Source organism: Balearica regulorum, chromosome 1 (assembly GCF_011004875.1).
Source record: "Balearica regulorum gibbericeps isolate bBalReg1 chromosome 1, bBalReg1.pri, whole genome shotgun sequence".
NCBI lineage: Eukaryota > Metazoa > Chordata > Aves > Gruiformes > Gruidae > Balearica > Balearica regulorum.
Window position 1 is genome coordinate 59476732 of NC_046184.1, and position 13927 is coordinate 59490658.

General features: G+C 39.1%; 1 protein-coding gene across 2 annotated transcripts in view; it reads left to right on the forward strand.

Annotated features, from left to right (window-relative positions):
* Positions 1-13927, forward strand: part of LARGE1 (LARGE xylosyl- and glucuronyltransferase 1) — a 286954-nt gene that overhangs the window by 135868 nt on the left and 137159 nt on the right. For both annotated transcript variants that reach the window (XR_012835612.1, XM_075753793.1), the window contains exons 4-5: positions 3902-4203; positions 10425-10507. Coding sequence is in view for 1 of the 2 variants with exons in the window: in XM_075753793.1 (XP_075609908.1) it covers positions 3902-4203; positions 10425-10507 (385 nt within the window). In the remaining variant the exon portion in view is untranslated. The remainder of the gene's footprint in view (positions 1-3901; positions 4204-10424; positions 10508-13927) is intronic.

Below are 13927 nucleotides of genomic sequence, written 5' to 3' on the forward strand. Positions count from 1 at the left end.
GTTTGGACTAGATGATCTCCAGAGATCCCTTCCAACCCCTGCCACTCTGTGATTCTGTGATTAAGGTGCTCTGCTTAAGTCAGGTTTAAGGAAATCTCTTGCCTTAAGTACAGGTGACTCCATATATGCAGAAGCATTCAATAATCCATAGAATACATAACTTGCATATTGTCAAGTTTTCTGAATTGTTGGACCTACTGTGATGATAAGTCATTGACTGCTGTCAACCATGAAATAATTATTCAGGTTTGTGTTTGGGTTTTGTTTTGTGGACAGTGGAATTTCGTAGGTCATTTTTATTTCTTTGGTACAGTTGTACTAGCACAGAAAGTCTGAAGTAAAAGGCTTGACAGAGGAAGAAAAAAAATTTAATCTGACACTGCCAAGGCCCAAAAATAGAGCAATAACCCCAAATGAAGAATAAAAAAATAATAGCTTTATTATTATTTATTGCACCATTCAAAAGTGTACTGCTTGCTTCAGAGCACAGCAATGTTCCTTGCAGTGTTCCCTGGGAGATCTTTTGTCCCAAAGTCACACAGACCTCGTTATGTGTTATGTTATTTTATTTTGATTTAGATTAGATAAAAAGTGCCTAGACATCAGCTCAGAGCGCTCTGCCAGTTACTTAAAACTATAAAACTCAAGTGCAGTGCAATCAGTTTAACTCTTCTACCAAGCAGCACACACAGTCAAATATTAGTGGCCCCCTACATTAGTCCACTTACTCCTTCTTCAAAGATGAGGTGAAACACACAGTCCTTGCATTGCCTTGAAAACTGATAGGAAGGAGATCAGGGTAGCATGTGTTGGTGCTTGCTTACTAGGCAGTAGGTCCCAAGAGGATTTTTGCCAGGTCTGTATGTTCACTGAAGTAAAAATACTTTCACGTATCAAGTCTGGTAATAGGACTAAATCAAATAGTACCTTGCCACCAGCCTTGCCAACCTCAGATGTGCAAAAATTATAAGCTAGACCATCTCAGCATTTATGACAAAAATTATTTGATTTCTGAGTCTGAAGATCAAACTCAATTCACTCTTGATTTTATACTTTTATTTCAGATGGGTCCTGGAATCGTCACATTATCGTTTGCTGCAGGGAGTTGGGGTGTTACGAATATACCAAATACATCAATATATACCTGAGAATAATCAGCAGTGTTAGTAACAAAACATGATGACTTGTCCAGCTGTACAAATTCTGAGGAATATCCCAGAAAATGTCTTGGACTTAGGACTTTGTAACAAAACATGGATAATTTTTATAGTAAATCAATACATTTCAACTAGTCATATATTTCAGATGAAGCAGCTAGCTGGTTGTATAATTCCTGACATGATTTCCTTGCTGCTTTTTACTTGCCAGCAGAACTATGCACCACTGAGCATACATGAGTACAGTAGTGGAGTTTACTGGCATTTAAAGCTGAGGCTGCATAAACACTGAGCTGGTCTCTTTAGTTGCTGCAACTTCCAGTCTGAGGCAGTGAGGTGGTATTTTCTTTCAATCCCTTTCTCAGACTGTGATGTTTCTTCTAAATATTGTGTAGAAACAGTTCAGCTGTTTTCATAAATATAGCTACAATTGTACAGATGTATAAAATGATATCTTTTTTGGTTAATTTTTAATTTTAGGAAAGCAAGATTTGTGACATTTTATATCCATAGAATACTTGCAGACATGTCTAAATTTTTTCAAGTTTGAAATTTTTATGAATGTTCTGAGATTTACTTCTGTATATTACTACATTTTCTGATACCTTTGAGAAGATAGCGGAATCCAATGATGAGAATAGGAAGAAATAAGTAACATCTGTGTCATACTGGATATTAACCAAGTAGAGAGTTATGATTTCCAGTGAAACCTTTGGGTAGATTTGCATTGTAATTGTATGTCTGATGATAACACAGGTTGGGTGTTGTGTAGGGAGTAGAGGTTCTATTTTTCTTTTTATCTGAGAGCATCTACACAATACACTCTTGCTGTCCAGTAATAGGAATGCAATATAATCAGATCCATATGATTTTTAGTCCTCCTAGCTTGAGTATCAGCAGCTGAGAAATAACACAATTTCAGTTCCATGCCTTCCAAGCTGGATGGAGAAAACTAATTCAGTGTTTTATTGCACATCTAATTGTAGCATGGCTCTGTCCTTTATGTTGACATTTCTCGACTGTTGCACCCATGATTTTCAGGCTTTTAATTTTTATTTATTATCAGGCATTTAATTTTTAATAACTATTTGCTTGAGCGTTCAAGTTCCAAAATGTTAGTGGCCAAACTTCAGAATCTGTCTTGAGATGTTTTCCAAGCTCAGATTTATCCATAGCTTTGCTAATGATAAAAATAATAAATTAGTAATTTTTTGCAGGAGAAAGTCTGCAAACAAATGCAAGATATTCTCTATGCACATGGTGTATTAAACCCAGGATAGCTCTTTATATAGATAACAGGAAGTGTGTACACCTGTATAGCTTAACAATGGAAATTAGAATTGAGGTTTTGATTTCGGTAGCCATTTTTTCATGAACTGAGTTTAGAGGACTGCTCACCATTCATGTAAATATGAGACAATGGAAGGGAACAAGCAATGAGCAGGTCTTTATAGCAGGGAGATAGTTTTGAGTCAGAGGGTGAGAAATGTACTTGTTAAGAAGAACTGCTAAACAGTAGCTGCATTATTTCCATTTTCTAAACCATTCAAGGTGGTGTTTGTTTGATAAAGCCGAAGGGACTCTCTGCATTGGAAAAATTATTAAATAGCATTTTTTTAATACATGCAGGTAGAAACTTATTTCAGAGAAATACCTTAGTAAAAGATTCTCACGTATCTTCACTATAAAGGAATGTCTTGCTAATTATGACCCTGTGGATAACTCTCACTGTCTTTTGCTTCGTTTCAATTTGAAGTCAATTGAACATTTTTGAACAGTTGTTTGGTCTGAGGGTTTTTACCAACTTTCAAGCATTTGTACTCTGCATATATATATATATATATAGCTTTATTAAAGTTATGTGAAAACATGCCTCCTTTGAAAACACATCAGCTGCATCCTGATTTGCTTCCTTAAAATTTGGTAGCAATAATATATTGGGAAGTGGTGGTAGAATGTGTTGCAATTGTTGTCTTTGGTTATGGACCTTGGTTTCTGGTTAATTTATCTTTTTTGTGCTTTATATCTAGCTTATTTTTAATCCTGTTTTGAACAAAGAAGATACTTTCGAAAATGTGAAAATTAGGTCTTTCATATTTCTGGAATATAACTTTTCAGTTAAAGATGTTGAATTGAACCATTTTACTTTTTTTCAAAATTCCCTTGTTGTCTTTTTCAGTCAAAATACGTTACAGAAATTGACCCACATGTGTATTGAATATTTCTTGTCCTTCTGAACCTCTTATTTCTCAGTAAGCACATAATATTGTGTTGCTGAATAAAAACCATCTGCTCCTCACATGTGAATCAGCTGGGGCTACTGTTTGGCACAAAATGGTAACCAAAATGCTGTAGCTTGACTGTGGAGGAAATGGGGAATAGGAAAATTATTTTGTCTTGCATACATTTCTAAAATATATTTAACTATAAATTAATTGTCTTTGAATTAAATCCTTCTGTTCTTGACTGTCTTCCCAGACTGGAAACTGGCAGGCAGCCCTATTTGGAACAAAAGAAACACGTGCTTATCTTTTAGTGTGTTTTTAAAATTGGTAGGACCTGTAGCTCATAGAACTTCAGCGTTTGTCCAAGTTACCATGCACCTAAGCATTGCCTCAGAGTGCCAAGTCTGCGTAAAAAGTGGCTGTATTTGAAACGCATCCCTGCCTCACAATGCTGACTTTAAAGGGAAACGTGACTTAAAGTGTATTCTGACAGAAGTGCTTTGTTTCCTCCTCTGGCAGATGGGAAGCCAGTGTCGCTGTCTCCGCTTGAATCCCAGCCCCACAGTCCTCGGTACACGGCGTCGAGCCAGCGGGAGCGGGAGAGCTTGGAAGTCCGCATGCGGGAGGTGGAGGAAGAGAACCGCGTGCTTCGCAAGCAGCTCAGCCTGGCACAGAGTCGCAGCCCCGCGCACCACCGTGGCAATCACTCCAAAACCTACTCCATGGAAGAGGGGACGGGCGACAGCGAGAGCCTGCGGGCTGGCATTGTGGCGGGGAACAGCTCCGAGTGCGGGCAGCAACCAGCAGTGGAAAAATGTGAGGTAAATAAATAAAAGGAACCTGCCAGAAACAAAACTGGATAGATTTGATCCTTAAAGGACATTGCAGATCCCTATCTCCTTCCCCCTGAAACTTTCTGCTCAGAAACCAGGCTCTTAAAGGATTACTGGGTGCAACTTTTTCGATAATTTTTTTTTTTTTAACTTTAAAGCATTTAATCATCTGAATATCTTCTGACTTATTATTTGATTGGAGTTTTTTGTCTTTTTCATTCTTGTGTCCCCAAATCCGGTGTAAAAATCAAAGCCTTGTTCCAAGCTGACTTCAGTACAGCTATGCTGATAAAGACCTGTGGCAAACTGACCCCGTGGGTTTCTAAATTAAATAAAAGCACTACAGTGCTTTGAAAAACCTTATTCCTTTGTGCATCTGTACTAGAACAGGACAGGGTTTACCATTAATTAAATTGTGTCTTATTGAGCCAGTGTGTGCATTTGAGTCACTTTCAGGAGTGTATCTGGGTGCTACTGTGGAACCACCTGCTTTGCGTGAGCTGTGCACAAGAAGAGTGGTTAGCTGCGGGGAACAGGAGATCTGTTTCTAAGAGGGTTTTGGGAGGTTGTTTTGGTTTGGTTTTCCCCATTTTATGCCAGTAGCTTTGTGGATGTCATCCAGCTATTTAGTTGTCAGACATCTGAATGATGACAGTTCCGAATACGGATAGACCCAAAACAGAAAGTCTTGCTTAAAGGCCTTGTGCCAATCCCAGCTGGTGAAGATACAAAAACTAACTTCTTCCATTTATTTCTACAAAGAGGGTAATACCATATCACCTTTTATCTTGCTTTCTGCCACTGCGAAGATAAAAGTTGAAAGAAAATAAGTGGGAGAGAAAAAGAAGTCCTAATTATCTCTTTAGATAAAGTCTATTTAATGGGCAAATATCAAATATTGTTTCAGCATGAATTACTGCTTTCCAGTTGGGCATCTTTGTCCATCACTATGGAAAAAAGGAACCAACGTTATTTTAAGGAGAGGGAAAAGGAGGAACCTGTTTTTCATATTCCCTCCTCCTGATAATGAGCGTATGATTTTCCTCCTTGTGAGCATTTTGGTATTTCTTTTAATAAGGGAAGGTTCAGGCCATCAATAAACAAACCTCACTTCTCCCTTATCATCATGCCAAGGAGTGATGAGCTGAATCTCAGTTCTTGGTCGTTCAATATGCCAACCAATTTGGGACACAAAAATAGCAGCTTAAAGGAGGAATAGTTTAAGTGGCCTTTCAGTTTATAACATGTTTTGCCAATAAATTTACTTGCTCAGTGGGGTTTAGCATTGTGCTGGAGGCAACGGTAATATAAAATACAAAACCTCACTTTATTTGCCATCCCCCTATCTCACCGCGCGCTATTTTGATAACGAAATAGCTTTTTCTTCTTTTTTCTTAAGGAATTCACTCAGTAATTCAGTAACAGCAATGGAAGTTAAAATTAAACTTCGTTTTTATCAGATTTGCCAGGGGTCTCATCATTTATCCTGTTACTGTAGGTTCTGGTTCTGTGTTGTGTGAGTGGTATCTTGACTCCATTCACCCTCTGTTTTCAGTATTTCAGAGGTGTAAACTAAATCTTTTTTAGCCTCTGAATCTGGAATGTATCACAGCAAGAGTCAACGACTAGGGTATAAAAAGACAAGGGTCCTCAGAAGAAGACTGGGGCTTTGGGAGAAACAATGAGAGCTAGGAATAGGTTGATTATTTCACTGGGTCAGTTCTTATGAGATTTACTGAAGATAACATTGCAGAATCTAATTTGGGATTGTCTTTAGTGATGATTAAAACATTTGAAAATGAAGTTACAATGAATGAGCATTAAATCTCTAATAAAGCATAATCTGTGTGATAATAATTGTGATCTATATTGAATAGTAGTGGGTTTGTTGCATTCCGGCCACTGCTTCCTACTCTGCTGCATCGCAGGAGATCTCTTCTGATATTATAAAATGGACCAGCATTATATTGCAAGAAAAAAATCAGAGTTCCAGCCAAGGGCCTTCTCCCTGGAGGGAGCAGGTCCCTGTCATGCCTTCCCAGTAGGAGACAATTGTAACACAGACCTTGGAAATATAAGTAAGAGTAGTCCTTACACAGCCATAGGCACAAATAACAGGCTTCAGAAGGAGACCATAATGCCAGTGGAAGATAATAGAATTATATGACTCTTTCTTATGATGTTATCCCAGATTCTTTCCAGCTTGTGCCTCCATAAACTGGGCATTTAGTTTGAATTAAGTGTGCATGTATAAATATTTTAAAAGATATTATAAATTAGAAAATGGTTAATTAACAGTATAGCATCTAGTAGGTTAGCAGAATACTTAACATTTGAAGCATTTTTACAGGCATATTTGTATTGTTACTATTCTCAACAGTGTTGGTCACTAGGGTTGAGGATGTAGTACTCCCGAGCCACAAATAACAGGTCCCCACCAACTTAAGCACTGTAACACAGGAAAAGCAGTTGTTACCTGCCTCAGGGAACCATTTGTAGCATATTTATTTACATTTTTCTAACATTTAATTTCTAACTTTTAATATATCTTAATCATATTCAACAATTGTTTATGAAGGATTAAGTAACTGCAATGGAAAGCCTGGTTAGTACTACTGGAAAATTATTGAAGTGTGAAATGCTTTACCAAATATTGTTTTTAGCTATAAGAACTAATTAGAGTTTGTTAAGCTCATTACTTCACCATTCCAAAAAGTAGCCTGAGGAAGAAAAAAAATATAACATCTGTTTATCTAGGCACCTTATACTCCTCATCAGCACGGGATCTAAGTTCTTCATGTGGTTTTGGATATTTGCTTCCCATTAATATTACCCCAGAATGGACTTACATGAAATACTGCTTTCAGAAACAGCTTTTCCTGGTCTGTAGTGGCTAAAGTAATGGTTTCTAAACTATGTTAGCATGTATCTTGGTATGATTTAAACTCCCTTTCCTAAAGAAGCTTAACTTCCTTAAATGCCTTGAAGTACCTGGGCCTGAGTGCTCCCTAAACTATTTAAAATCAAAAATAGTTTTCTTCGTGTCCCTGATCCCCAACCTGTAAGAAGAATAGTGTGACTTCCACAGTGTTTTGATATCTATTCATATCAGTATGTATAAACAGAGGAAGAATGCACTGAGACTGAAAAGCAAGACGTATCATCATTTAATCAATGAGTTCCATTGTCTAAAAGCAGCTCCAGTGAATGGCCTGTCCAGACTTCTTGGAACATCTACTAGTGATGAACATGTCTATTGTTCCATTTAAAAAGAGAATTGTAGGAGGATGGACACTTTCAAGGAGCTCAGTTTAGTCCTGCAGTGACTTCTGAATATCCAGGCTAGAGTTTGACAACTAGAACTATTATGGACTGTAAACAGTGAGGAGCAAGTGTAGCATGCAGAGCCTTAGTGTGAGATGTTTGGAGGCACATATTGAACCAAGCAGACAGGCTGCCGCATGTTGTGGAAGTTGGAGCAGGCTTTACTCCTCAGTGTTAGCTGGAGTCATTGAGTTCGAAGGTTGTGTGAATCACAGTGGCCAGTTCTGGTGGGATGCAGATGCAATCTTCTAGCCATCTGCAGATGGAAATGAGGAGTTTGAGAGAGCTGTGATGCTGCTGACCAGTTTCATAATCTGGGAGCTGATGCTTACAGTAGTATACTCATGGGGATGCACGTTCTTTGAAGTGCTTCCTTCTTCCAGCCACTATTGCCCTGTCTTGCCAGGATTTGGCTACAGCCAGCTGCTCTCTATCCAAACATGCATTTGGAACAAGCGTGGAGAAAACTGGAAATAAAACTTTTTTCGTTAGGATGCAAACATCTGCAGACAGTTCAGGTTGATGACCTCATGGTGACTTACCTGTTTTCCCACTGACTTTGTTTAACAGTTGAACAATGGGGGAGAGGAAAGTGAATCAAGAAAAGGAGGGGAACAGACTGACTCTTGCAGCATGCTGTGGGCAAAAAAACATAGAAAAAAAGTACTAGGTTTCTATTCTCTTTGAGGATTATTGCTGTCTCCTATAGCTGATCGCAGGCAGGAGTAGAAGTGATACTAGTATCAAACACCACAGAGAGGCTGAGCAGAAGGTATATGGATGCCTGTGTCTCGGAACTGGCGAAGGACATTCGGAAGAGCAGCAAGTGCTGTCTTCTCACTGTGCCCTGGCTGAAACAGCGTGCAAGGCAACAGTACCTGCTAGAAAACAGGGAGGAAAGCATGCCTTTAATTTTGAAACAAACTTATTTAGGAAAAGGAGAACAGATGTGGGCAAGTCCTTGACAGAATGAACTCTGAGATTGAGGAGAGTACTAAGGTGGAGAGAGGCTGTGAGGAGAGCTTTTCTGGCAAATAGAGGTAGTATGACGTGATGTTGACAGTGATATGGCAGTGCTATTCTGTCAAAACCCATAACATGTTTGTGTCTGTTCCAGTGTCTTCAGGTGAAGTGTTTAAAGGAGGCATGAAACTATTCTCAATTAATTTGATTTTAATTTATATTGAAGGGAAGGATCTTGGGTCTTCCAAAAGCCTGAGAAAGACCAGGTGGCAGCCAGAGAGGAGGCGTTGCATGCAGTGTCAGGAATCTGTGCACCCACAGGAACCCATGCCCATAAGTATAGCACAAACCCCTGCTGCAATAAAAGTCCATAATAAGCAGCCTCGGTTCTCCCCTATTGTTACCACAAGAGAGAAACACAATCAATTTTTGCAAAGTACTGAGCATGCTCAACTCCCATGCACTTTAACATAAGTTTAAAGTGCTGAATACCTCACAGAGCTGTTGCCAAAACATATGGCAGTATCTTTTCTTTCTCACACCTCTCTGGACAGACAGTTGCCTTATTAATTCAAGTCCTCTTAAAACCTCAGATCTTTAATGTGCCTCAGCTTGTGAGGCACACTAGGGCTGGAGGCAGCTGTGATGTTCATGTGAGGGTTGCACAATGGCACAGCCACTTGCAATTATATGATCCAAATCGTGCCCTGTACCAGGCGATGTTAATGGATGGGGCTGTGGACTCTTTAGACATGCCCAGCACATGCCACCTCTTGTGTAAATCTGCTTCTGTTACAAGCCAGACTTTGGGAATCTATGACTGTGTGAGGAGCCAGAATTCCTCATTTGTTCTCTGCGTAGTGGGCGTTCAGTGGAAAATGAGAGCTATGTGTGTGAGAAACCAGCTAACCAAGCTTCAAATGGAAGCCAAATGAGGCTTCCCTGCAGTTTCACAGCTGTGTCCCCAATCGCAGCTTTGTGCTGCCAGCGTGGTGAACTCTCCTTCATTTCTGTGACCACTAAGAAACAGAAAAATACAGTCGCTGGAGTCAAAACTTGCTAAGATTAATTTTCTTTTGTCCCCAGGGAATAGCAATGGCTAATTTTAAAACCAGAGTAACTTAGCAGCATTTTCCAAATTATTACTTACTACCGTAATAATAATGACTAGTAGCGCTGTTTCAATTTTCCCTTTCGTCTTGAAGAGATGAGTAAACCTCTGCCTCATATTAAAAGGGAGACAAGGCGGCACAGAATAAGTGATGATTTACCACGGTGCTGGAGTGGGGAGAATGTGTGCGTGGGGTTTGTATTTAACACTGCCCAGTACAGCCCATACTGGTAGTGAGAGGCAGGGAAGTGACTGCCTGCCTTCACAGCTTGTGTCCTGTCTTATCATTGGGATGCACCCAGCCCCTGGCAAACCAATATTCCCACTCATGGTCATCCATCAGAGCTTGCTTACCATCTCCTTCGTAGCTGTCATTAAGATGGAAATAATGCAAAATTTCTAAGAACGTATCTGCTTCTAATTATCAGACATAATTTTAAGCTTCAGTTCAGAAGGTTAAAGTGTCTGCGTGTTTGCATACTCAGAATTTTGTGTGCTGCTAAACGGGAGTGTTTGTGTGTACATACGCGCACACATATGCTTTTAGCTAATAAATGCAATTCTGTTCAGACATCCGATGTAATTGAGGGGTAGTAATGACTTTGGAATGATGATGGTGTTATAACTCAATTAAGTAGTTTTTAACAAACTGCCTCAACTGGGCTGCAAACAGCTGCAAAATGCCCACTCAAATCTTTAACAATCGCTGCACTAAATAATAGCACTGTCATGTATGTGCTCTCCTCAATGAACGATGGAACACAGGAACAGGCCTTTAATTTTTGTTCTTTTTGTTCTTTTTCTCCCACAGACCATCCACGTTGCCATTGTTTGTGCAGGGTACAATGCCAGTCGAGATGCTGTCACACTTGTCAAGTCTGTCTTATTTCACAGGTAAAGGTCGCTTTCTTTTCTTGTATATTGTATATCTGATTATGGCTAAGTAAACTCTTTTTACATTTATTCTCTTACTTCAAAAGAAAGCCAGATTCCCTGCCATGGTTGCTTTTTCTGTGGGAGGAAGGAAGGAAGGAAGGAAGGAAGCATGAAATTTATGCTTCCACAAACAGATTCACCTGTGTAAAGATTTCTACAGTGAATCAGAGGGATCAGAGATCCACCTGCTACCCCTGTTGCATTGTTGCAACAGGGACAGTCTCTATCTGTACTGTAAAGCATCTGTACATTCCTGAACATTGTAAAATAATAATAGTAATAACAGCGTTGTATTCATTTAGCCTATTTCTGGTATCAGATTATGGCGCAAGCGTAGATGGTAATTTGAAAGCATACACATAAATACACACTGGTTGCTTGACTATCCCAGCTTCCCATTTAGACATTTATTTTTCGAAAGTAAACCTGTTACTACAGTCAAATCTTATTTCATTAAAGTCAGATTATTTATTCTGGCTTTGGAAGAGCTGCTTGCAGCCCCTCAGAAGGCTTTACAACCTGGTTTTAGCACACGGAGCACAGTTAGATCCCAAAATTGAGAGGCATAAATGTACATTGAAGAGAAAATAACCAATTCCCTCAATAAAAAGCACCTCTAGAAAAAGAGAAATGGTATTAAACTGTGTGTGGGCATACGTCTATATCACTTGTTCAGTTTAGTAATGTCTCTCAGAGATGTTATCCAACAGTGTTACAGGAAGTGGATTGAAATAGGGAAGTGATCAGCCTGTTTGACAGGACAAATAGACTAATAAAACATGCACAGAATATAAAGCGTTTACTAAGGAGATAGTTTCAATACACTGCTTTATAATAAGTGATAATTATTTAGCAGGGAGGATGACTCTCATTCATGTCATGTGCTAGTGTCTTCTTATAGCAAGCTGGAGTGGGGCATTCCAGTCCTCCACCTTATTCCTTACATTTGCCTCCAGTCCTCTGCTGGAACAGTCTTAGTAATCACTCCCTTATGGTGGTTTCAGAACACCATTTAAACTTTTGCCTATTTTTGGTAGGCTTTGTAAAAGAATGCAAAGGCTCGCCTTGTATAATATGGAAAAAGACTCAGTAAAGACTGCTTAAGAGGTTGGCTAGAGTGCAGATGGAGAGAGGGACATTCTCCAAAAACATAAGAGCAACTTTCACTACAAACACATAGCCTTTACGAGTCTTTCCAGAAGTAGCATCTTCATGTTAGATGAGGGCTAGGAACAGAAAAACAATGCTAGAATAGACATAATAAAAGCAAAACAACACTGAAAACCTGTATCATGCTCTGTGCAGATTTTTTCTGAATGTTAAAATCCTGTTAAATTTTAAAACTATATCTATTTCCATTAGACTTCTGAATTATTCCGTGGTAAACTGGCTTTGTATTGCAAGGATGTGGGGAGTTTTGTCTATTTTGATTGTTGTTTTTAAGAGATCTCTTATAAATACACATTTTATGGTGACATGAGTTATCCTAGTGGTTAGTGTCTTGCGTTTTTTTCCTCCTAGTACTTGCATCCATTTTGAGGAGACTCTAATCTGTATGTTTCCAAATGTTCTGTAAATAATAGGAATCGCACAGCTCAAAGGTTTAAACAGTCTCTTTTTGTGTTAAAGGAGGTGTCCCTGTTTTACATAAGCCACTGATCTGAGCAATTAGCAAAGTTGTAAACAATTCTGCCATTATAAAGGCAGAATTATGTAATTTGGAAATATATCTAATTAAAAGCACGAAATCAAAACAAAGGGAATTAACATTGATATTTCTAAGTCTGGTGGATTCTGCCCTTGTCAAGACCATATTAGCTGTTTGGTTAGCAGTACTGCTCATCTCAAAGGATTTATCTGGCTCAGCAGAGGTGATCAAGATAAAATCCAATATAGCTAATGAAACTTTAGTACAGTTAGTTACATTCGAGATAACCTATCATCTCGCTTGTTTGCTCAAAACGTACTTAAAGACAAATCTAAGTCCATTCCTGCCTAGAACTAGCTTTTCTCACTAAGCATTAAATTCTTCACTAGAAAGGGAAGATGTTCTCAAAGAAGAGACAGAGCTTCTTACAGACATTTTTTCCTTAGCTTCGAGAAACCACAGGCTTCTTAAGCATCTGTTGATGCTATGGCTACATGTGGAGAGGGCCGTACCTCAGAAACCCTCCTCTCTGCATCATTGTCTTTGGAGTGGCAACAGTGAAGAAAGCTGGAGAATAAACAACAAACAAACAACAACCTCAGCTGAAAATTGATTTAGAGCCAAGATTCCTTGCATTGGTTGCCATGTGCAAACAATGTTATCTTGGAGACTAGCATGTACTTAAAAATTATAATTGGAAAGAAGGCTTCTTTTAGTTGCTAGGATCTATTTAGTTGCAGGAATGAAGGATGGAGACAGGTCATGGTACTGCATTAGGAGGAATGAATTAGGAGTGTTGGAGGTGATTGGAGTGGATGATGTCAGTAGCAAGTTCACCATCTGATTTGAGGATCATCACTGAAAACAGACATAGAGATGTCTCTTCTTCTAACCCCTAAATGTACATCAGGGAATGCATCCTAGCTGGCATTGTCCAATAAGCCAAGCAAAACAGGCATTTGAAAGGACCGTATGTTTCCAGTGAAGAAGTTTGCTTGTTCTATATTAATCTCTAAAGTTAGGCTACTGGTCCTCCATTTGTAGGATCACCACATTCAATCTCATATTGAGCAAGAACAGAATTAACATGCCTCCAAACATATCGTCAAAGAGAATTTTTTTCCTTTTTTGAAGTTTCTGATGATCAGTGTTCAACCAAACTTCATACAGCAGGTGCAGAATTTGCCAGTAACAAGAGTGTAGGAGAGTGTATTGTATAATTGAAAGATGCTTGTGTAGAAATCACAGCCGTTATTATGTAGCCAGGCACAGTGTGGGTTCTCCTTGGGCAGCTGTAGCATTACACCTCAATCCTGCCCTGCAACATCCTGAATACAATCTGCTGGTTAAACAACTGGCCCCTCAAAGCAACCACACTTAATACCCTCGCCTGTTCCTGCTGTACTTCACTTGGTTTTTGTTGTAAAAGCACTGATTTCAGTGAATCTGGAATTCGTGGAGATGTCACGTGCTTTTATTAGCATTTCCATCTAGGTTAGTAATTAAAGCATGTTTTAGCTGTGCATTTTGATACAAAAAGAGGTACCTAAATTTCCTACTTCTGTAGGGAATCCCTACTTCTCTAACAGAAAAGTTCTGAGAAAAGGAGGCCATGTCAGTCTAATCATCCTCCCTCCATGCATGAACATATTTGTTATACCCTCAACTTTGAGCTAGAGTGCTAGATAGAGAGACATGAAGCAGCAGGGGAGCTGGGTCATTAAGAATAA